General features: G+C 40.8%; 2 protein-coding genes across 9 annotated transcripts; both read left to right on the top strand.

Annotated features, from left to right (window-relative positions):
* Positions 1-750: 750 nt before the first annotated feature.
* Positions 751-10139, top strand: cxxc1b (CXXC finger protein 1b). 2 transcript variants are annotated; one of them, XM_039612719.1, is made up of 14 exons: positions 751-988; positions 3939-4054; positions 6407-6507; positions 6627-6763; positions 6957-7112; positions 7285-7431; positions 7681-7788; positions 7895-8073; positions 8191-8398; positions 8491-8601; positions 8683-8732; positions 8816-8912; positions 9029-9181; positions 9548-10139. In XM_039612719.1, the coding sequence occupies exons 1-14, from the start codon at positions 986-988 to the stop codon at positions 9692-9694; spliced, it is 1713 nt and encodes a 570-aa protein (XP_039468653.1). In that variant the 5' UTR covers positions 751-985; the 3' UTR covers positions 9695-10139. The 2 variants fall into 2 exon arrangements, with proteins under 2 accessions (XP_039468653.1, XP_039468654.1); XM_039612720.1 differs by lacking the exon at positions 751-988 and adding an exon at positions 3034-3088.
* A 1038-nt stretch (positions 10140-11177) lies between these two features.
* On the top strand, positions 11178-23902 carry mbd1b (methyl-CpG binding domain protein 1b). 7 transcript variants are annotated; one of them, XM_039612715.1, is made up of 17 exons: positions 11178-11290; positions 12229-12803; positions 14004-14144; positions 14297-14432; positions 14532-14818; positions 14917-14999; positions 15150-15193; positions 15395-15535; positions 15631-15711; positions 15797-15817; positions 15910-16002; positions 18079-18240; positions 18339-18518; positions 18655-18735; positions 18826-18909; positions 21035-21127; positions 21208-23902. In XM_039612715.1, the coding sequence occupies exons 2-17, from the start codon at positions 12379-12381 to the stop codon at positions 21676-21678; spliced, it is 2523 nt and encodes an 840-aa protein (XP_039468649.1). In that variant the 5' UTR covers positions 11178-11290; positions 12229-12378; the 3' UTR covers positions 21679-23902. The 7 variants fall into 7 exon arrangements, with proteins under 7 accessions (XP_039468649.1, XP_039468652.1, XP_039468651.1 ...); XM_039612718.1 differs by lacking the exon at positions 11178-11290 and adding an exon at positions 11596-11722 and having other exon boundaries at positions 15153-15193; XM_039612717.1 differs by lacking the exon at positions 11178-11290 and adding an exon at positions 11596-11722 and having other exon boundaries at positions 15797-15812; positions 15905-16002.
* The last annotated feature ends 237 nt before the right edge of the window (positions 23903-24139 follow it).

Below are 24139 nucleotides of genomic sequence, written 5' to 3'. Positions count from 1 at the left end.
CCTTTTTTTCTCTATACTGTACATTAACTCCACGTCTAGGAGATTGCGGTCCATCCCTCTCTTCTTCATGTCCTCATGTTTCTTCTCTTGGACGAGTTTTTTATTTTGTCGCAGAGCTTGATCAAGCTTTCCTTGAAGCTCCTGGTTCTTTTTGTCCATGTCCCGGAGATCCTGTTGTTTCTCCTCAATAATAGCTTCCTTTTCTTGAAGCTGGTAGGACAACTTTTTAATTCAGCCCTGTTTCTCTCATTTTCCTCCATCAATAACTTAACCTTCTCTGCGTTCGTGAGCATTTCATCCTCCATTTCTTCCAAGCGCTTTTCCTCTATTTCTACTTGGTCACACCAAGGAAGAGAGGAGAGGTAAGGGTCTAGTGGCTGATCCCAGGGAAGAGCGTAGGGGTCAACTTCTTGTCCCTTTGGATCTTCTGTTTGAGACATGTTGAGTCTGGAAACAGTGACTATGCAAAGGATCCAAATATTTCAAAAGGCTTTTCTGGCGAACGGTTCAATGCTGCAAAGATTGCTGCGAGAAACGGACTAAAAGTCATTGCGTTTCACCGCTATTTATGGGTTTTAAGGATCAAAGGACCAAAGGATCAAAGTGGTGGTAAGATTCTACATGTGTGTGACGTCATGATTCTGTAAGGCAATGAGGTTGTCACATGATATTTTTGGAGGAGGGCATTTTTCAACTTGGACAAATTATCAGTAAAGTTTCAATCTCTGTTATTTTCCCCCAAAAACGTGTTGTCGCAATAATGTTTTCTACGGTCATTGGTGCCAACAGATGGCGGCAGTTTAAAGTTGGGTGTTACTCTGCCCAGGCTGCTACCATAGAAGAAGAATGTAGACCAATAGTACTTTAACGATTTCCGCTGATCGTTTCCGTGTAAATCTTAGCATTGCGTTAGCCGTCAAGCTAAAACTTTAGCTTCATACAGCCATATTTTCAGAGTAACAACATATTTAAACGGTCTCAGATCATGGTGAGTATTTTGAAAAAAATATTTATATAATGTGAAGCCTATGATGTGGAAAGGCTAGCGAGCGTAATTTTGCCTATTGTGTTATACACGGGTGCTTACATCCGAGTAGTGTTGATCTTTTCTAAGGTCCATGGGTTTATCCAACAGGCAGCTAAGTCACCGTTATATCTTTAATTTTGTGTGCAACATCTTAATGCAAAAAAACAACAACAAAAAAACAAATCAAAGCAACAAAACAAAAACTAAACAAAAAAACACAATGCATTTTTAAGCTCTCTCTGCGTTCACAGCCTCTGCAAGTGTCAAACTTCCTCGCTTTAGCTGATGCTAACCAACATTAGCGCTTACGGTTCGTATATAAACGCAACTATCAGCCCTTCACTTTTGGTGCCGACAACATTTTAAGCATTTTCTACAGTTTGTGAAATGGTCGTCATTGGCATTACATGCCAGTAGTGTTCGCTAACTGACTTTACCGGGGATTATATTTATTACAACGTTAGTGCGTGGAAGTGATCATAGTGTACGCATATGAACGTGAGTGGTAGGTGTTATTAGTGCGACTTTACCCTTAATTAGTTTTCCCAACGAAAGTAGAGTATTTTATGCGACGTGGTTCCTAGACCAGTCCCAAACAATTGATCGCGTTCATTAACAGACCAATTCTCTCCAAAATTTTAGGGTAAGCTAGAATAGGGATATGGTTGCAATAATACGAATAAGAGCGCAACAGCATATTGACAATGGCGAGAACTCTAATATTTACATTGTGTTAGTGCACCCATCGCTCCGCGTCCTGACCCTCATCCTTAACGCTACATTGATGTAGAGCAGGGGTGCCCAATCCCGGTCCTCGAGAGCTACCGTCCTGCAGCTTTTAGATGCATCCCTACTCCAACACAGCTGAATCAAATGGTTTGATGACCTCTTCAGCATGCCATCATGTTTGGCAAAGGCCTGATAACAAGCCATTCATTTGATTCAGGTGTGTGGGAACAAGGATGCATCTAAAAGCTGCAGGACGGTAGCTCTCGAGGACCGGGATTGGGCACCCCTGATGTAGAGAGTCTCTGACACAGCTGTGCTCTGCAGTCCAGACACCCTGCTTATCTGTGATTCGGCCACAGTAGCGGTTTTAGATACGGGCGACACGGGCGGTTGCCCTGGGCGGCATCGTGATGGGGGGCGGCATCACGGGCATCGGCAAAAAAAAAATGCTCGTACTCATGCTGCCCCGACGGCAGCCAGCGCATATTGGGAATGTCATAGGCACCAATCGGTTTTCTATCGCCCATTTGCTGGGAGTAAGGGCGCCCTCCGTTTGCGAGGTGCGCCTGCTGCTTGCGGCACAGGGAGGAGAGGGCGGGGCGGCGGGGGATTCTCTGGCTGGCTGGAGCAGCATCTAATAACCAACTCGCAAAATAAAACAAAATAAAAACAAACCAACAAACACGAAAACACCGGACATTATGATACAGACTTATAATTTGCACCGATGTTTTTTCGAAATTCTATACACGAAAACTGAGCGCAAGAGCCCTCGGTGCGCCTGCTCGCTGCTGAAGTCAAAGTAAACTTTATTGTCATCTCCGCTACATACAGTCCAGTATATAGAGAGACGAGACGACGAGGCTCCAGTTACAGCAGTGCAAATAAACGAACAATAAATATAGTAGAGTAAGAAAATAAATATACACTTTAGGACTCGGGGTAACGGGATCAATAACAATTTAAAATTTATAATTTACAGTTTGATGATTTAAAGTCCACACATAACCCGTCGAAAGGGAGGGGGCCGGCTGCTTCAAAGAGAGCACATTTCATTCATAATGTTGTAAATCCAAGCCCATTATGTATTCATGATTTGAATCCTGGGTTGTGTGAAATCCCAGAAATAAACCCTAGACAAAGTGAATCTGTGAACTAAGGTGTAGGTCTGTTAGGATATGTTGTGGTGATCCTCTGGTTGAGGGATGGGTGTTCATACTGGAGTGCAAAATTAAAACCAATGGAAGATGGACAAGAAAAGTTGAAAGCCATCAGGTGCTCAGTTTAGAAAAAATAGAAAAGAAGAGGAGGAGAAACGAGCAAAAGATACAGGTAAGCAGATGTGTCACTGGATTATGGCAGGTCATCCTGAAACAATCAGAATCAGAATACTTTATTAATCCCTAAGGAAATAATGTGGGTTACAGTTGCCCCAAGAAGAAATGGTAAAAATAGCAACAGTAACAGACTAAACTCCAAACAATACATTATGTTACAGATTTTAATATTAATTAGTCATTGTCAGTTGTTGATTTGTCCTGTTCTCATTATATGACGAGTTATGATGGCTGTTTGGTAGCCGTTTGCATACTATGCATACTCTCTCTCTCTCATATGTGTGTGTGGACAACAGTTTTATGTTAATGTACAATCCTTAACATGTTTTGTGTGTGTGTGGGGGGCGCCAGAGGGAGTGTTCGCCCAGGGCGCCAAACAGGCTAGGACCGCCACTGTTCGGCCAGACTGGTGTTGAACTCCTCCAAAGACATGCACGGGGTTAGGTTAGTTGGCTGTAGGTGTGAGTGGTTGTCTGCGTCTTTCTAATAATCCTCCGACAGACTGGCGACCTGTCCAGGGTGTACTTTTGCCCTATGACAGCTGGAATGCACCCTGAATAAAATAAGTAGGAGAAAATGAATGATGTTTATGAACTGCAGTTAATGTAGTCAGACAATAGGCCACAAGTCTTGGTCCAGAAGCGTACTAAGATTTAAAAACTAAAATGTTGGCACTGGTGTTTGAAACAGTATACTGTCACTAAGACTGGAGCAACTGCACACAACTGGAAACTAATAACTAGAGTAGCTGAGTAACATTTTGTTACTGCATCCATTTAGCCAGGTATAATTAGCATGTCTACATATATGTCATTTCTAATGTGGTTCTATGTGGTATGTTGTAGGACAGTGAAGTGTCTGACACTGACCATGTACCAGTGCCTGAGAACACTGGTATGGAGGGGGAGAACGCACCTCTTTACTGTATTTGTCGGAAACCAGACATCAACTGCTTCATGATGTAAGTATATATCAGTTTTATATTTGCAGTACGTGCAGTAGGGCTGGGCGCTAGCTTCATCAATGTTATCAGCGATTTTTTTTTTTTTAATGAAGATCTTCTATTTCAAGAAAACTACCAATAATGATATCCACAGATATAGAAAACAATACCGTAACATTTTATTGATGCTTGCAGTTTGGAGGCAGCAGTATTTGCAAGTGTAACTAAATTCCAGGCATTTTCCATCCTTCTTTTCCCATCAGCTTTTTTCTAATTGTCAGTGTGAACCAAGGTGTCAGCAGCAGCATTATAGTGCAAAAGTAGTGAACCAGCATATATCAAATATAACCACAAAAGTAGCCAAGTTAGTGTTTTTCCTGGAAATTTTAAGTGAAAGGATAAAGTAACTGCTTAACACTTTAGTTTAACAATGATTAATGAAATGTAACGGTGTAACTCATCAGCAGTCTGCACAGTATGGTCACATATTAAAACTGAAGAATATTTTGTACTTGTTGTACTGTTTCATCATGGGTCCAGTTTTTACTAGAGATGGCACGATACCACTTTTTTATGACCGATACCCATATCATAAATTTGGATATCTGCCGATACCAATATGAATCTCATATAGTGTATTTTATAATCAATAAAACTCGTACTCAAGTTTTAAAAAACAAAACATTAAAGCTATTCTGTTATACCTGCATGCAAAAAATACACCGCACCCAAAATATTTCATAGTTCAGCAATACTAATCAATCTAATAAACTTAAACCTACACCATCCTCCCTATTCTGGTCTTTTAAAGAGTACTTAGGTTGTTTAATATTTCCCCTATCTAAAAGGGTTGCCAATTCGCAGCAAAAAACATAGGGAACCACCCCCCACCCTCCACCTCATAATGCTTAATCAACTTTAATTTAATGCACGTGTAAAACAAATGCACAGACATCAATTATATTTCCACAATAATTAAATAGATTCGACATCTTTCCTCAGCAGAATTGCAGACTGCACAGATGGTACTTTCCCAAAGAAAAAAGGACTATAGCCTACCTGCCATTGGTTTCTTCTTTCTGGCGCAAAGTGGGCGATAAACAAACAAGAGAGATGGGATTTAGTAATAATAATAATAACAATGATAATAATGTATACTTTATTGATCCCCGTGGGGAAATTCCTCTCTGCATTTAACCCATTCACTCAGTGAAGCAGTGGGCTGCCATTGAGCAGTGTGTAGGGACGGTACCTTGCTTAGGGGTACCTCAGGGTAGCCGTTCAGGGGAATCGAACCCCTGACCTTCCAATCACGGGGGCCAAAACTTTACCTACTGAGCTATCCCTGCCCCGAAGACCCATGTTTCCGCCCGGGGACCTTTCGCCTGTGAGGCGAACGTGACAACCACTACACTACGGAAACCCCAAAGTGATGTCAGGAGTGGGATGTTTGCAGGAGTTTGCAACAGAAAAGCCGATTAGCCGATCATTGATCAGTTTTATGATTTCAAGTAACAACAGGAGAGGGAGGGAGAGAAGAAGAGGCGGTCGCTCCATATATCGCTTGTTAAGCTTAGCGTGGGAATGCTATACAAACATTCAGAAATGAACTTACACACTTGCTTTACTTCTCTGGGATAGCTTTCTCGGAGATGAAATGCCGCTTTGGAAGCACATAGCGGCTCCAAATGCTCAACCAGACCGCCGACAGGTCTCGCACATCACAGCCGCTCTATCACGTGACGCATACTCCTCCGACGTGCTAAGGTCAGGAGCTGGGTTACGCCATGTTGCAAGTTTTGTGAGATGCTTTTGTGATATTTAATGGATTGGGTTACATTTTTTATTTCTCTCCGATATCCAATCCAGTAATTTAGGTCAGTATTGGACCAATACGTAATATTGGATTGGTCCATCCCTAGTTTTTACCCAGGTGCTTAAAGCCCTTCTTTACCCTCATGTAACACCAACGGTAATTTCCAACCACTCTTTCCTGTTCCTGTCAGTCGGTACACAACTAGTGAGTGCGTGAGTGAGGCCTGGGGGGAGTAATTTCTTTACATCTGGGCCACACACCACCAGCTGCTAGTATCTCCTCCTCCATAGCCTTGTTGTGATGTGGGTTCTTTTTGCTCTTAAGCGGTGAAAACATGTTTGTTGTTTCCACTTTTATTGGAAAAAGTTTTCTTATGTTTTTTTTGTGTGTGTGTTGCTATCTTGAACATTGTCTTTTTAGATCCAAATTTGTCTTGGTCTCATACATGATATGACATTTTTATGTCACCTCAAAATTTATACCTGTATTGTCATGTTTAATATGGCACAGAAGAAGTATTTCATACATTAAATGCATTTTTTTCTCTGTGACAGTGGCTGTGACAACTGTAATGAGTGGTTCCATGGCCACTGCATTAACATCACTGAGAAAATGGCGAAGGCAATCCAGGAATGGTACTGCATGAGATGCAGAGGTGATGATAATTATTTTTTTTATTTTTTTTTTCCTTTTTAAAAAAAACAAAAAACAATCTGTTTCTTTATTTGCCTGGAAATTAACAAGATTCCTTTTCCTTGTATTTGTGATCACCAGAAGAAAACCCCTTGTTGGAAGTAAAATACAGATCAAAGAAAAATCGTGACAAGGATCCCGACTCTGACAGAGGTGAAAGACAGTACAGCACTCCAAGTACTCCAGATTATAGAAGTGAAAGGCGGCGTGGATCCAAAGTAAGTTGTATTATTGTGATCATTATAAGCAGAGATGGATTCGCTACATGCATGGCTGGGGTTAGCTGATCTTCCTCGCATCCTTATGGAGTGATGGATAATTTTGTAAAGTCGGTACATTTTTTGCTTTGAGTTTCATTTTTTATTTTCCAGGATGTCCTGACTCATATTGCCTCTTGTTAATTTCCCCCAGGTAAAGCGTTCAGTGAGGATGTGCGGGGAATGTGAGCCTTGCAGGAGGACTGAAGACTGTGCTCAGTGTGATTTCTGCAAGGACATGAAGAAGTTTGGAGGCCCCAACAAAATCAGACAGAAGTGCAGGTTCAGGCAATGTGAAGTGCGAGCCAGGGTAAGTCCCTTTAGCTCCATAATGTGTTAACAGTGCCTCATATATTGTAATAGTATAGTAATTATACATTAACGTGCAAGGGACATCAAAAGTAGGGTGTAAATCAAAAGGTTGTTTTTTTTTGTTTGTTTGTTTGTATGTTTTTCTAAATTCCTATCAATCTTGTGTTCAGAAAATGCTGCGTGTGAAGGATGAGGAATTCTCTCTGAGAGAAAGGAGGGACAATTCCCACCACAGACGGAGGCGGTACTCTGAGGACTACGACAGCGAGGCAGAACTCTACCAGCAGTACAAGACGGCAGGACTGGACGACAGCATGGTAGGAGAACGATTCACATTACGCTGTTGCATATTCAGTTCAGTTCAACGCCATTTTATTTATATAGTGCCAAAGCACAACAATAGTTGCCTCAAGGCGCTTCATACTGTAAGGTAAATATTAAAGAGAAAACCCCAACAGTTAGATAGCCCCATATGAGCGAGCACTTGGCGACAGTGGGAAGGAAAAACTCACTTATATAAATCCACTGCTTTTACATGCACTCAGTCAATCACTCCTCTTATGCAGGCGTGGGCCAGTGAGGACGAAGACGAGGTGCCCTTCAGTCCTGTCATGCGTAAGAAAGCTATAAAGGTGAAGCATGTCAAGAGACGAGAAAAGAAGTTTGAGAAGAAAGTAAGGCTGGTTTTCTCATAGAAAATGTTGATATTTTAAGAGCTGCCGCGTGTTAAAATAGTAACATCTGTTTTTGAAAAAAAAAACAAAACACAACAACATTCAGAAGGAGTCACGTCGCCACAAGCAGAAGCAGAAGCACAAAGACAGAAGCAGGCACAGCGAGAGGGGGGATTTGCGAGATAGCGGAGGTCAGCGTCAGTGCCTGGGACCGAACTGTGTGGAGGGAGCAAGACCCAACTCCAAATACTGCTCTGAGGACTGCGGCATGAAGTTGGCCGCCAAGTAAGACTTTCTTTTTGCTTTTGTTTTTTTCTCTTAACTTACTGGAAAAGCGTTTGGAATTTTCTTTCACATTTTTACTTCACTTTTTTAAAGTTTTAAAATCTTTGTTCTTGTCAGCCGGATCTATGAGATCCTCCCTCAGCGTATCCAGCAGTGGCAGCAGAGCCCCTGCATTGCCGAGGAACACGGTAAGAAGCAGCTGGAGCGGATACGCCGGGAACAGCAGAACGCCCGGCTCCGCCTCACCGAGATGGAGCGACGCTTCCACGAACTGGAGGGCATCATCGCCAAAGCGAAGCAGCAGGCGGTTCAGCAGGACGAGGAGGTGAGCGCACATCTCAGGCATTGATTGTTAATTTGAAACTGCAGATGAAGAACAGAGGGAACACCTAGATTTGGTTTGGTTCCTGCTTGCAGGTAAATGAAGGCGACAGCGAGGACACAGATCTGCAGATCTTCTGCGTGTCTTGTAGTCACCCGATCAATCCAAAAGTGGCACTCAGACATATGGAGAGATGCTATGCAAAGGTGATCATTTCTTTCATTTCTCTTGATACTGCTGCAAGCACATTCTTTACCTAAACACTTATTTTTCTGATTATTTAACAGTATGAGAGCCAGACCTCCTTCGGGTCAATGTACCCTACAAGGATAGAAGGGTTAGTGAAGTTCATTGCTGCCTTTAAGTTTTTTGAATGTTTCTGTAGTTGGATGATTTACTAAGATGACGTTTGTCTTGCAGCGCAACCAGGCTCTTCTGTGATGTGTACAACCCACAAAGCAAGACATATTGCAAGAGGCTTCAGGTTTTGTGTCCAGAGCATTCCAGAGATCCAAAGGTCAGAAAAACAGCTTTCTTGGTGTAAAAGCAAAGAAGTGGCGGGGGGAAGCCACTAAGCGTAAAGTCCAGTCAATGTGAAGACTTTAATCTGTCTTTCTTTTGATCGATCCACAGGTGCCTGTGGATGAGGTGTGTGGGTGCCCTCTAGTGAAGAATGTGTTTGAGCTGACAGGAGAATATTGCAGAGTCTCCAAAAGGAAGTGCAACAAACATTACAACTGGGAAAAGCTCAGGAGAGCCGAGGTGGACTTGGAGCGTGTCAGGGTGGTGAGTCCAACTTCACGATTGATGCAGTAGTTTGTTTGAACTGTGCAAGCTTTCCAAAGTCAAAGAAAGTAATGTGTCAGATCAGGTGAGATGTTGGGCAGCTTCCTGGGGAATGCAGGTAATGGACCAAAAACGGTTTGGTTACAGCAGCTTTTTTCAGCTGAGTAGTAGAAATGGGTGGGGGGGTCGCCCAGCCTTTACATTCACCTGTGCAAATTAAAGGACATAAAGTAGGCAGAGCAGTAAAAAGTTGAAGATCCTCAGCTCAATCCCAGGAGACGGAAATCTCTTTGTGACTTTGTCATTTTAAATAACTAACACTGGCTCTTCCACACTGGTCTGTTTCTTTTCCTTCCCCCCACACAGTGGTACAAGCTGGACGAGCTCTTTGAACAGGAACGTAATGTCAGGACTGCTATGACCAACAGAGCTGGTCTCCTCGCTCTGATGTTGCACCAAACTATTCAGCACGACCCGTTGACGACCGATCTCCGTAGCAACAAGGATAGGTAGTCAACTCTGCTACTGTTGGATCTGTGGATCACTGTATATTTGGGATGCACCAATTGTCAAATTTTGGACTTCTTGTTTTTTTTTACGTTTGATTCCATAATGTGTTTCAGGGAAACAAAGAAATCTTCATGATTTCTTTTTCTTTAAATTTTAAACAGAAACATCACCCACCGCAATCAGTAAATGTGTCATTTGCCAGGCAGAACAGCTGGAATTAACATGTTGGTGCACCCGTACTTTACATAACATGAGTTTTGAGAAGTAAGGGGTATAAACATTAACAACCAATTTTATGGAGGCTGATTTTCTAACTAGATAATTATTTTAAAAATGTGTGTATGATAATATATATTTTCCTGATAGTAGTAGATGAACTACTGCTGATTGAAAACTGCTCTTTTTTTATGTTTACCCTGAATAAACACCTGAAACCTGTTGTGTATGAGGTGTGTGTGTAAGCGTTATGTGTTACTTGTTCCTTCATTTCTATACTTTCTAAATGTGACTATCAAAGTTTATAAGAATGATATATTAATGCAGCTTCACTGAGAATGTTTATGTAGTGTGAAGTGACACATACATACATAAATAAATGGATATAATGAGAGGAAAAAATAAAAGCTGCAGAAAGACTGCACTGGGAACTGAAACTGAGGGTACTGCAATGCAGATTGTGTCCTTTAAGAAGAGTACTCACACTTAAACACTAAAGACTCACTTCAGTTTTTTACATGTGCCAACCTTTTCACACTGGACAAAAACAAGCACCAGTTTTGTAATTGTACACATTTTATGTTGTATATTTTTTTTAAGGGAATACCCTATTTTTTTGTGATTGTGTGTATAGCACAATTCCTTTTACAAAGTTTTTGCATTCAGGTTTGCCTTCTAAAATCCTACTTCAGGCCAGAAGATGTTGAAATCCAATCCAACTTTATTTATAGAGCACTTTAAAAAGAACATGATTGACCAAAGTACTTTCCAAAGAACAATGATAAAAGTTAAAAATGAATAAGATTAATAGTAAAGCATGTATAAAATAGACAATAAAATAGCCAATAAATAAAATTAAAGATAGAAAGAAATAGAATATTGTCATACAATAATTAACTAATGATTTTTAAGATGTGCTCTGGTAAATTCCCTGAAAACTCCAAGATTATGTAGCGCCTCAAAAAAGACGTCACAATCCTAATATTTAATATTTTAATGGTTTTTAAAATCTGATTTCAAATCGGTCTCAAACGCAGCACAGTTAAAGGGAAAAGACGATGGCTACGAAAATGACACTTTCGGGATAAGAGGGTTCCCTCCCTTCCGTCTTTTGTTCAGTTCTCTATTTAACCCCGCCCCCTCCCCCCACCCGTCCAATAGCGCTTGAGCGAGTCATACTTGAACTAAGGTACAGTTTAATAACGGTGAACAAATGTAAAAAGTGGTAGGTGGTATTACAGCATGGTGCAGTCTATATACAGCTATCTTAAACTGCTCTGCGGTGATTTGGCACCAATATGGGGTACATTTTTCACTTAGGTGTTACAAATTTAATTAAAAAAATGGAACCGAGTGTTTCTTAAATACGAAGGTATTTTTTAGGTGAGCATTTTTTTTTTAAGTTATATATAAAAAAGCAAATATAAGCCTAAAAACTATGTTCACTTCAGAGAAGACGGAGTGGTGCCAGTTAGTTGCTTTTGCCTTGCTGTTGGCAGTGAACACATACACACGCGTGAAATAACGTTATGTACTCATGAGCGCTTTTTGTCCCGCACCTAATTTATACACACACACACACACAAAGGGGAGACCCCACAGAACACTTTCACCGCATCCAACAAACAGTTCCGTCCTTCCCCCCACAAGCTAGGGGGAGTTATATCTTGAGTGTTCCATCGTCTTTGATTGTGTCCAATGCCACCGTTTCCGTAGTGCTAGGTGCATGGTAGCTAACAACGTTAGCTCTAAGTGAATGGGGAGAGCTACGTGTTGAAATCAGTGTCCCAAACATCTGAGGAATATTACCTAAAGGTGTGTGTGGGTGCGTGTTTTTTTTTAAAAACCCAAGTGGCCACAAACCTTTGTAGTCCGGTAGCGACAAACAGCTTCTATAAACATTTATTTCAGTTTATCGGATTAGAAATCATCCATGGAGATATGCGATAGCTAACGGAGGCTAACGTTGCTCTCGCTTATATTGCTTTCACTTCAGCTAATCTAGCGTTGATGTTACACTGCTGTTTAGTGTCTCGCTAATCTCAGTGTCACCAAAATATCCGTACTGCATGTCAAAGAATGAGAGAACTTGAAACAGTAACAAAACTTAGCAGCTTATGTTAGCTAGTGCTAACGTTTTGTTTGCTGGCTAACATTGCTATATTATTGTCCGAGCTAATTAACTGTGAATAGCTTTATTTCGAAACTAACTTTACAATTTCTCAGCCATTTAGCTGTTTTAACTGTACATTCTGTATAGGTCATAAGGCGTACTTAGATCATTTTTATAATCAGCCTCTATCTTTTTTTCTTCACCACAGGCTTTGCCATGATAAATTGACCAGCTTTCAACCACAGCTGCACACCTTAACCTCAGAGGCCAGGACATCCAGGGACAGTGTGAACATACACATCTTTAAATGGGATGCAAGACGAACTATAGACGACCGATAGCTTAAACTTGTGCATCAATGGATGAGGAAACGCTTGAAAGCCCAATCCAGGGCACAGAGACTGTGGAAGAAGATGCAGGACAAAACGCAGAGAAGAACAGCTGTAAAGGAGACACTGCAGAAGAGGATGTAGGACAAAGGTCAGAGAAGAAGAGCAGTGACATAGATGAGACATATGAACCAGCCCCAGAATCCTCAGATGGTGTAAATGCAATAGGAAGCCCCAGCTCTGGTCCCATGAAAGAAAAAGCAACAGAGGAGAAAGAGGAGGCAAAGTCTTCTGGTGGTGAGCCTCCTGTTGACTGGTTTGAGCCACTTGAAGATGATGACGACGATGCTGAAAGCAATGATAGAAATGATCCAGAGGAAGAGAGTCTGGCAGGAGAAAGTGAAAGGAGCGAGAGTGTGGGTGGCAGTGAGAGCACCTTCAAAAAGATATATCAGTAGGTTGAATAATGTTGTTCTTACTATCCTTTGTGGTTTGTGGTCATGGGATGCTGTTGTAATATTTACTCACAAAGTTGCTTTTTCTCTAACATGGTATGCCCCTGCCAGACAGCAAGGTCCAGGTGATCAGACTGTCACATTACTGCCTAACAGATGTACAGTATTGTGCAGAATTCTTGAGCCACGATCATTTTTGATATTTTACAAAAGAAAATAGAAATTAGGTGCAGTGAATTTAGTGAAATGTGCAAATATACATACAGTATTTTAAAACAGAGTTTGTAAAATTCTAACAAGCTTGAAAGTTACAATTTGGTTTGACCGAAAGTTTCAAATTTGGATTCATCACTCCATAAGACTCAAGGTCCACTTCTTGTGTAAATTGGCTTCCACCGTTCCCTTCCTTAAGAATGGCGTCTTGACAGCCCATCTATGTGTGTCTGACAAGACTTCAGCGAACATCACTCAGGTCCTGTTTCAGGTCTTTGCTGAAATTTTTCCTGTTTCTTGAGAACATGATTTTCAGATTCTGTTTATGATTTTTTTTTTAGGCTGAGACATCTTTTGTCTTCTGCTTGTCCAGTTTCCTCAAACCACTAGTAACAAATAACTTCCAAAATATACCTGCCATGTTATAGAAAACTCTAACTTGCATTTTATTTTACTTGATTGATTACTTTCCTATTGTGAGTAGGTCTGAAAGAGGTTCAGAGGATCGACATATCTGTGTCACCGTGTAACCGATTGATGAAGCCAGCAATTTGGGAAAGGGTTTAGGTCTTTTGCTGTAATCTGATAATGAGCAGCATTATCTTAAGTATTTTTGGACTAAATTTAGACGCTATGCTGGTGAGCAAGCACAGGGTCCACATTTTTACCATTGTTACTGCAGGGCTGGCAGTGGGTATGCATGCGTGCAAAGATGCTGCACAAGCTTTCTGACCATTTTCAGCATAAGTGTATTTTCAGATATTCAGAGGAGCTACCGATGAAAACAGGGCTTTAAATGTCATATTCATTTGAGCTCATTTGAAACTTCAATGCAACTTTGCCTCTATCTGTGAAAAGAATTTTTATTTATTATATTATTATTATGACTCATCATGTTTCTCAGGGTGATGTATGTGCAGTCTCTTTTCCCTCAATGTGATCTAAACATTTCCAAAATGTTTGAGTGTGTCTTCTTTTAAATTCAGGCTTCATGCACCCCGTCGTAAACGATCGCACCCTGATGAGGGATGGGTTGAATGCCCTGCACTGGGGGAGGGCTGGAAGCGCAAAGAGGTCGTTCGGCGCTCAGGATCTAGTATTGGCCAAAAGGATGTATATTACTTGAGGTAAATACGGCCTTGTAGGAATAAAGAATCCACCTGTACAGCTGTTGACATATTAATGGTGCTAATTTTTATACTCCTCCTGAAGCGTGCACTGAATATCAAAAGAACATTTTGGGGTTTTTTGTGGTTGTAATTATTTTTCTCCTTTGCAGTCCTCGTGGTGATCGAGTGAGAAGCAGAGTAGAGCTGATTTCAGTGCTGGAAGGACAGGACTTGTCTAACTTTGAGTACAAGACGGGCAAATTCTACGATGGCGAAACACCGCTCCCAAAAATTCGAAGCAGAAAGGTGTCGCTTGGTGTTTTTCTTTGTATTTTAAGCATGAAAGCACTGAAGATTTGCACTGCATGACTTAGAGTCTGCTATCCTCACTCTCTCATCCTTTAGAGAAAGGTCCGCGAGCGATCGTCCTCGGAGTCCAGCTGGATGGAGAGGGGAGAGGGGGCAGACACTCCTGACTCCCACCACAGACTAACCCCAAGCCTCGGGTCTAAAAACGCCAACTCCAATCAGTCAAATGCCCCCTTGAACAGTACAGTGGGATCGCCCAATCAAGGGTCTCACAGTGAGGATCCGCCTGCGGAGGATAAAATTAAACTCCCTGGTCCGTCGTCATCTCAGCCACGTCCGCTCCCTTCCATAAATGGAGAGATCGGGTCAGAGGACAGCATACTGTGAGTCTGTTACTACGTGCAACATAACACCTTAATTACAAGTGTCAGCTTCTCGTGATAACTGGAGAGAGGGGGGGGGTCATCATGTGTGTCTGCAGGATCTGTGCCAGATGTGGCATTTCCTTCACAGGCACGTGGTACGACAAACAAAGAAAGAGGCCCTGCTGTCCCTCCTGTTGGGGTACGTTGGTGCATAAGAGTGTAGAATTATAAGTGAGAGGCAAAACTGCATCAGATATATATCTGACATCAAAGGGAAACAGTTGGCTGAAGATGGGGTAAAATATGGATTCTCCTTGTAACATTACTACAATTTTTTCCCCACTTCCAGCAGCGTCAAAGACAAAAGAACACCCAATGATTCGCTTCAGAAAGGTAATGTGCTGCGTGCACACATTGTAACTGCCAGACTAATGCTCGAAGGGCGCATAGTAATATTGAAATGCTCTTAAATTCATTTCATTTTTCTTTAAAATTCTGATAAAAACTGTTGCCATGTGTTATAAAATCCACATTTCTCATGAATGTCATTAAATAAGCAAACTGTCTTTCTCCTTGTGTCCATGCCACATGTAGTGGATTCCTTGTGGTCAGTGTGTGGGATGTCATAACACCGTCAATTGTGGGCAGTGTGCCAATTGCAAACATGGGCTGCAGAGCCCAGAATCCCGGAGACGCATATGCCGAAAACGCAAATGTATATGTCCTATTCGCAAGGTAAACAGCTACACGCTGATTTTTATTTATTTATATACTTTTAAATTACTTTAGCATCAATAGTGCTTTCTTATGCATTTGTTATGTTCTTCCAGGGCCCTGGAAGTGGAGGCTTCATACAGCAGAGGCCTTACAGTGACGTTTCGGAAACATTTGACGACAGCATGAGTTTCCAGGTACAAAATCTGTATAGTCTGAATTGTTAACACTTTGATTGGCTTCGTTTCCTGTATTTTCTAAAATGTTCATTTGATTTTGCAGGGTGAAGTTACAGATTCACAGGTAACACTTTTCTGATCTTACTAAATGTGTTATTTATAGCATCGTGCTGAACAGTTATTTTCCTTAGTCATACTGATGTCGTCTTCACACAGCACCCCAGTCTCAAAAGCAGTGACACGGAGAACTTCTCAGTCAATGTGGATGTTGATGATGAGGATGAATTGTCAACTGATGACGATGATGATGTGAGTGTTTTAGGTTTTTTTCTTTTTTAACATTTGCATAAAGGAATATACCTTTACCACACACAGACGCATGCACAAACACATGCACAGACACACAGTAGTGACGCAATTCATTTAGGCATGTATACATAGTCAAGATGACCGACTGAATTTCAAACCAAGCATGAGAATGGAGACGAAAGGTGACATTAATGATTTTGAACATGGTGTGGTTGTTGGAGCCAGACGGGCTCAACAGAGTATTTCAAAAACTGCTGATCTACTGGGATTTCTCCACACAACACACATCTCTAGATTTTACAGAGAATGTTCCAAAAAAAGAGGAACTATCCAGTATGCGACAGTTCTGTGGGTGAAACTTCCTTGTTGAGAAAAATGGCCGGGATGCCTTGAGCTGAAGGCAAGGAAGCAGTCTGCACAGAGGGAACAGTAACTCCGATGACCACTTGTGACAACCAAGGTATTCAGAAAAGGATCCCACAGCACATCAGTCCTTGAAGTCGATGGCCTACAGCAACATAAAACCACACTGCATGCCTCTCCTCTCAGAACAGGAACATAGAACTGAGGCTCCCCAGTGATTCATAATTTCTGCTACAACATTCAAACAGTAGGGTCAGAATTTGGCTTAAACAGCATGAAAGCATGGATCCATCCTGCCTTGTATCAATGGTTCAGGTTGGAGGTGGTGTTAAAGTGTTATGGGGAATATTTTCGGAGCACACTCTAGGCCCCTTAGTACCAACTGAACACCATATAAATATTGTCAGTGTTTTTGCTGACTGTTTCCATCCCATTATTACCACATTGTACCCATTTTCTGATGGCTGCTTCCAGGAGGATAATGCACGATGTCACAAAGCTCATATCATCTGAAACTGGTTTCTTGAGTTCACCGTACCCAAATGACGTCCAGATAGGGCTCCTTTGAGATGTGGTGAGATGAGACATTTACATCAGGAAGGTGCAGTCAATAAATCTGCAGCAACTGTGTGACTAGATCATGTCAATATGGACCAAAATCTCTGAGGAATGTTTCCAGCACCTTGTTGAATCTGTGCCACAAAGAATGAAGGCAGTCCTCAAGGGACAAGGGGGCGCAACACAGTACTAAAAAGTTGTACCTAATGAAGACTTCAAGTTCAAGTAGAGTCGAGTGAAAGTTCGTTAGTGTTACAGTTCTGTTCATGCTGCACAGATCATGCTGAACTGCAACGTAACAACTTTTCATGTTAAAAAAGGGACACTTCTTAAAAATACACGCAACAACTCCCAGCTGATGTGAGGACTCCTCTCAGGCTGTGATGGGTGGGAGAGAGGTGAACACATTTTAGGAATATATACTCATTGGCCAAGTTTCCATCCACGTTTAGTACAATTTTTAGCAATATTTCCAGAATGTGTAAATAAATGCAAACATTATTCACAACTGCTATAAAAATATTAGGCTTTAGGTGGATTGTGAACAACAGTTGGGGGCACCAATTCTGCAGACTGGTGTCATTAAACTACTGCAGAAGAAGAAGCACTAGCCGAACCTCAAAGAATGGAAAGCCAATATGGGAAAACACAATGACATTTCTGTTTGTGCTGTTTATTAATTACAGGAAAATTACAGCCTCCACATTGTTCCACATCAGTGGGATTGCTGTTTCACTCAGGCTGATTGCAAACAATAGCTTTTCTCCCATATAGACAACCTCCCCTGTACCCTTAATGATTTTTGACACCTCAGCACTAGTTGGTTAAAGACTATTTAATGTCGAAGTCAACTGCACATGCACCTCCACCGGGGTTTTCTGCTTGCTGTCTTTTTTGTCTTTAGCTTTCTCTTTATTCAACCAGTTAATTAACCACAATGTTTCTTGACATTTAAAAGGGAGACAGTAAACACTGAATTTTACACAACCTTTTTTACATTTTGGAGATTTATCGTGGAAATAGAAGTTGTGTAATTCCTCAGACACCTTTTGCCCATAGTACCCCTTACTTGTCGCACATCTTTGACAAAATTAGTGATTTCTTCACTGTCGTCTTGTTATTTTGACCCAGTTGTGTGAATTTTCTTGTTTTCAGTGGCACAAAAAGCGGAAGCGACGTTCCTGTGGAGAATGCAAGGCCTGTCTCTGCAGGAAAGACTGTGGCACGTGTGATTTCTGTATAGACAAGCCCAAGTTCGGAGGCAGCAACAAGAAAAGGCAGAAATGTCGTTTACGGCAGTGTCAGAGGCAGGCAATGGTAAGACTCCGACAGATGCAATTTTGTAAAATAGTTTTTCAATGACACTGATTCTTCCAGTATTTATTTAAGTAAAATCCTCTGCTTCTGTCTGGCAGAGGCATTTGCTGCCCTTCCAGATGGGACAAGGTGACTACGGACCAGATGGCCCACTACCGCCAGGCCGGCCTAGACCTCACTACACATACAGTCGCAAGTTAGGTTTAAAGAAAATCAAAGAGTCTCAGATGGGCTATGATTTAAGCGACAATGAAGATGATGACAGTAATTTACAACCAGTGAGTGCCCAAAGCCTTTGGTCATTTATTTTGTTTCCTCTTTGCTCATAATGATTATTTTTGAGGTAATTTGGCAGCGACGACTCGATCACCCCATTAATTGTGAATCTGACCTGGTTTTGCTCTGCTGTTGTAGATTAGTTGGAGCTTGTCACCAGTGAAGTCTAGCAAAAACTTTTTTGACACGAATGTGAGAAACCACCAATCATCTATGCAGGTTTGAAATCAGATCTCAGTCTACACATATTTTGATAAATGCCCCCCATCTCAAACAGAAACATGATTTCAACGTAATGCTGTCTTTCAGCAGTTGAATGATTCCGAGTTTGGAGTGCGGAATGGACTGTCAGACGGCGTCCCTCACATCAGCAACCACAGCAACCCCCACCAAGTAAGTTTAACTTGGACAAACAAAAGCGTTGCTCTTTCTGATCCTCACAAATGGATCCACATGCTCTTTGGAGCGGTTTGCTTTAAATGTCCCACAGCTCTGTTGTAAACTGTTGCACTTTTCTGACTGATTGTGTAAAAAGCTATTGCTGACAAATGCCGAACGATGGCACGATCCTGACTCATCACAAGCCATCAGAATCCTATTTACACTTTCGTATTATGAACACTTACTTACTGGAACCCCGTTTTCTTAAATCTGTGGTCTTGTTCTTTTTAACCTTTGTTTGGTAATGAAGTCTGAACCAGTAAAGTGTTTAATGTAAGGGTTGTTACTTCTTGTTACAGTTCTCGTGGTCCTTCGCTGTTGTTTCAATATTTGACAGCATCACTCAAATGAAGCTTTTGAGCAGTTTGCCTTTATTGCAGTTTTACACAATAGAAGCATGAAAGACAGAAGGGTTACAAAATGTAACAATGCCTTCAAAATGAATGGATAAACCAGAGATGTTGCAATGATTCGGTTTGTGTCTAAAACACTTGGCACGAGGCCACCCACAAAAGTTAATGTGATCTGTTGTAATGTAATGGCTGCATTTTGCTGCCAAGCTGTTTGTGCTCTCTACTTGTCACCACCCTCTTCTTGGCTGTCCTTCAGTTTGTCCTTGTGGTCACTTGTTTTGCCAGTCAGTTTATGGACAAACATATCTGATTTTCCATGATCTGTTTCAAATATGATAACAGTCAACGTTTGTTTGGCCCTTCCTTATTTAAACTATGTGTAGGGAAGAGTGTAGATTTCCTTTTTTGACACTTCACCAATTGTTAAAAAAGTGGCCCTTTTCATACATGCGTCATTTTGTTCATGGTTTTCGTTGAAGCTATTTGATGTTTTCCAGAGGTGGTGTGGGTGTATACAGATACAGTTGCTAGAAAAAGAATTTCTGCATTTGTCATAGCTGGTCTGATCTTCTTCTACGTCATAATTATAGACAAACGCAATTTTGCTAAAGTAACAGCATAGTTGTGCACATCGTCGGCGATCGTGGCTCAAGAGTTGGGAGTTCGCCTTGTAATCGGAAGGTTGCCGGTTCGAGCCCCGGCTTGGACAGTCTCGGTCGTTGTGTCCTTGGGCAAGACACTTCACCCGTTGCCGGCAGCCTCGCCTCTGTCAGTGCGCCCCAGGGTGGCTGTGGCTACAATGTAGCTTGCCATCACCAGTGTGTGAATGTGTGTGTGAATGGGTGGATGACTGGATATGTAAAGCGCTTTGGGGTCCTTAGGGACTATTAAAGCGCTATATAAATACAGGCCATTTTACCATTTACCATCTTTATATACCACAGTGTTTAATAATTCAATACACAGGCTAAAAAAACCCCTTTAAAACAATAGACTGTAAATAAAAGATGGCACCAAATAGTTTTTAGCAAATTGAATTCTTAAATTTAGCTTCGCAACCATCAATATCTTTGTTTGTTCTTATTTATTTTTTTAATTTCTTTTAGCCATAAGTGAGCATATTTGGACAAAACGTTAGAGTGCTGAATTGTAGTTAGCCCTCGCAAGATGTGTTGGCATGGTGTATGAATTGTATGGATGTGTACAACAGACACAGCTAGCTGCTAAGTAGTACAAAGTAACAGTTTAATAATGTTAAATGATGTAAAATTCACCCACATACAGTTGTAATGAAAGCTAAAATTAGATATAGAGGTTCTTTTTGGGGGGGGGGGGGTATTTATTTAATTATTTAACCAGACTTTAACATTTGGGTGTTTTAACATGAGATTCTGTGGGATCTCGCTTGTTTTATGAGCCAGCCTCAAATAGCAACTTGAGGAACTACAATGTGCGGAGTTTCTTTGTGGGCTCCCCAGAGGCTGCTACCCGATACCTCACATAATCTCCATTAGCAGCGTCAGAGGTTTCCTGTAGCTGCAGACTTCCACAAAGGATTCATTTCTGTCCACAGATGGTTTCAGTTTATTAATAATAAACTGTGTTGTTGGACTCTGACACAATTTAATGTGCAGGTGTGGGCTGGGTGTAGTTTAATATTTATAATTTTGCAGTGAGTTAAAGACTAAGGCGTCACTCTCATGAGACCAACTTTGTCAATACAGGAGCAGCAAAACAGATGGGATGCAGAGAGAGCACAAAGTGGCAGAGAAGCTACAAAGCAAGTTGTTGAAGAAGAGGAAGATGAGTTGCCCATGGTAAGTGTCCTGCTGAGGCTACCCCCGCCCCCCACAGGCAATCATATGCGTATGTATTTTTATTCGTTTGTTGTCTGCAGATTACACAGATCTTCAGTTTGGCTGATAACCCAGTTGGGACTGGTGCAGATGCAGAAAACCACCTCATGAAACTACTAGACTCTTTACGCTCCTCTGTACTGCCCATATTGTGGTATGCTATAATGGTGGAGGGCCCGCAGCTGCAGCTCATCCAGTGTTCTAAGCAGTCCAGCATGACCGACACCATGGTGCTAATCGACCCGGGCTTCTTCTATCAGGTCACCGTCCAAAAGCAACCGCTGCTCCCCACCCACCCGCTGTACGACTGCTACCCAGCACGTCTAACCTCGGTGACTGAGGTGGTTAATTTGCTTTTGGGTCTGGAGAAGTACTCTGTGTGCCAGGGGATGCCTCCCAAAGAACCATCACATTATAAAGACCCCATCATACTGGAACGGTCATCAACATGTGATTTCCTGGTTAAGAAGAATGTGGGCATTTGTAATAACTGCAGAGCACTTCAACTTTAACATCATCACAGACAGAAATGGAAAATAAATGTGAGCAGAGTGGAGACCACTGGTTTTCTAGTGACACTTTGTGCAATTTTATTTTATTTTTTGGTGATGATGTATATCAAAACTTTACAGACTTACCTCTGGACTGTAAATGGTTTATTTTAAGAATCACCAAAGGCATTTCAGGAGTTGTGACATTATAATCCAGGCGTGTTTCTTCTCAGATGTTTTATTATGTAGGTGTAGGGCTTTTCTACTTGACTGTTATGTGTCTTGGCTTTGGCAGTGTGCTGAAGTCAGCCCTCTGTGTGGTTAGTGTGCTGTTGGTTGATTCACACTCTTACTTGAGGAATATCCCTCACCCTCCTTACCACTATTACACATTTTAGTAGCCCTTTCAGACAACTGTACTACTAGAAAATTAGCCCACGTGTTTGATTCCCAGCATTAACACTGTTGTCATGCTACCGGGTTCGTTCATACTATATACAACAAAGTTAATAGAAGATTTGTTTTGGTAAAAACAAGTGTGCACCTCAACTGCTTTCTTTTTTAATTTAATAATATATTCATTAGTGTCATCACTGTTGTCACTAACACTCCATTTATTAGCACTCCATTTATTTGCATTTTTGCATTTGCTCCCAGTGATGATACTAAGGCTGGAAAAATGTGAGGGAATTAGAAAGGGTACCCGGTGGCAAATCAGATGTGTTGATCGATCTGATGTGGCGACCACTTGGGAAATAAGGGAGCTGCCAAAGGTACCTTTCTATTAGAACTAGTTATTTAAATTGAATTATGTGATTATTTCAAATTCATGACCATTCATACTGGATTGTAATGATGACATGTTGATTCTGGGCTGAAATTACAAGCATTTTTTAAATATCTTAATCTGATTGCAAAGTAGACTATCATTTGATTAGCTCTCCCACTGAAGGAAGAATGTGCTCCTAGCATCAGCATGTGTGGTGTGATGAATTTCATACGACCTTTAAAAATGCATTGAAGTTGTCCCATGACAGGAAAAAAAGTACAATTACCTTCTGAAGTTTGTTCTCATAAATAACTAACTTTAATCTCAAAACTTTTTTTTTTTTAAACAGCTGTTGGGTAGGTCAGCTTTTTTGTAAACCTAACCTACCCTCCTTTTTTGCTTTCATAGGGTGAGTTTTTGTTATCATATTGCATCAGAAATATCTGAAAAGTGGGAAATATATCATCACAAACTGACCTAGTATGGATATTATGCTAAATTTGTATTCACCCCATTACTATGACAGTCTAAAGTCATTTGAGCAGAACCCACAAGCTATAAGTAGGAGCAAGCCACTGTTTTAAAAAATACCCAAGACATCTGAGATAGTAGTGATTTTCCAGAACATACAGTGACATTACTGGTCAAATATTTAATTGAATATTCCCCAAATAAAGAGACAGTGTGGATGGTTATGCAAAGTAAGTATAAGTAACACTTAAAAAAAGGTACCTTTGTGTAATCCTATGTTGGGGTTGTTGTACTTGTAATTTCTCTCAATTTTAGCCCAATTTGATGTCTAGTGAGAATATTTCACACTATATCTACTGAAAACTTTATTCAATGACCCGGTATTTAGACTTGACACTAAAAACATTGTAACACCTTTTAAGATCTCAAACAAAACAAAAGAAAACAGATGAAGATGAATGTAGTTAAACATTCCTCACAAATCTCAAGCTAAAACCCAGCAACAGGATTACAGTTGTTGTGACTGGCACCATGTTAGCTGAGAACAGTAAACTTTCCTTAAAGGTTTAGTTTCGGTTTTTCGAGGTTTTTGTTGTTTTTAGAACAACATGCTCTTGTCAAAGTGATGATGTAGCAACAATCATCGTACAGATGACTCTGAAATAATAATATCTGAAATAATAATAAGCACTTAATGAGTCTTCTTCTGTCTCTGTTCTCGAGTAGTATAACACTTGGCCTTTAATTGTATTTTCAGCCATATAATGTGTTTTGTTTTTGTTTTTTAAGTGTATAATAATTCAGTTTTTACCCCCCATTACAAACAACCTCCTGCAAGTTTTAACAATGTGAAATTTTATGCATTCTTGATGTGATTTTTTTTTTTTTTAAATGTTGTTTTCCTCAAGTAATTGTGCATATGTTGAAATATTTGGGAACAGTGGGTTATTCCTTTAAAAAATATTGTTATTTAGTCTTTGAATTAAAACATATTTGAAGAACTGACACTGGTTTTCCTCATTTCTGGTCATTTTTGTCTTTGAGTATGTAATGTTTGGTGATAATGTTAGAATATTTTGTATTATTTTACAATTGATCAAATGTGTCCAAATCATCAACTGAGTAGAATTAATTGACTTAAACTTTATATGCAGTAACATCAATTTATGTGGTTGCTGTCTGCTAATTATTGATTTTATGGTTGAGTCAGTGGAACACAGCCTAAAGAAAACATATAGCCTA

This window comes from Oreochromis aureus, linkage group 5, assembly GCF_013358895.1.
Source record: "Oreochromis aureus strain Israel breed Guangdong linkage group 5, ZZ_aureus, whole genome shotgun sequence".
Classification (NCBI taxonomy): Eukaryota; Metazoa; Chordata; class Actinopteri; order Cichliformes; family Cichlidae; genus Oreochromis; species Oreochromis aureus.
Note: the sequence above shows the minus strand (reverse complement) of the source record. Positions and strands in the feature narration are given on the sequence as shown.

What these genes read in the sequence shown, in the direction of transcription:
- cxxc1b (XM_039612719.1), top strand. An exon ending in GGCATGAAGTTGGCCGCCAA is followed by an intron (nt 8,074 to 8,190) that starts GTAAGACTTTCT and finishes TGTTCTTGTCAG; the next exon opens with CCGGATCTATGAGATCCTCC. An exon ending in TGGAGAGATGCTATGCAAAG is followed by an intron (nt 8,602 to 8,682) that starts GTGATCATTTCT and finishes ATTATTTAACAG; the next exon opens with TATGAGAGCCAGACCTCCTT.
- mbd1b (XM_039612715.1), top strand. Translation starts at nt 12,379, where the DNA reads ATGGATGAGGAAACGCTTGAAAGCCCAATCCAGGGCACAGAGACTGTG. An exon ending in CTGCTGTCCCTCCTGTTGGG is followed by an intron (nt 15,000 to 15,149) that starts GTACGTTGGTGC and finishes CCCCACTTCCAG; the next exon opens with CAGCGTCAAAGACAAAAGAA. An exon ending in GTATATGTCCTATTCGCAAG is followed by an intron (nt 15,536 to 15,630) that starts GTAAACAGCTAC and finishes ATGTTCTTCCAG; the next exon opens with GGCCCTGGAAGTGGAGGCTT.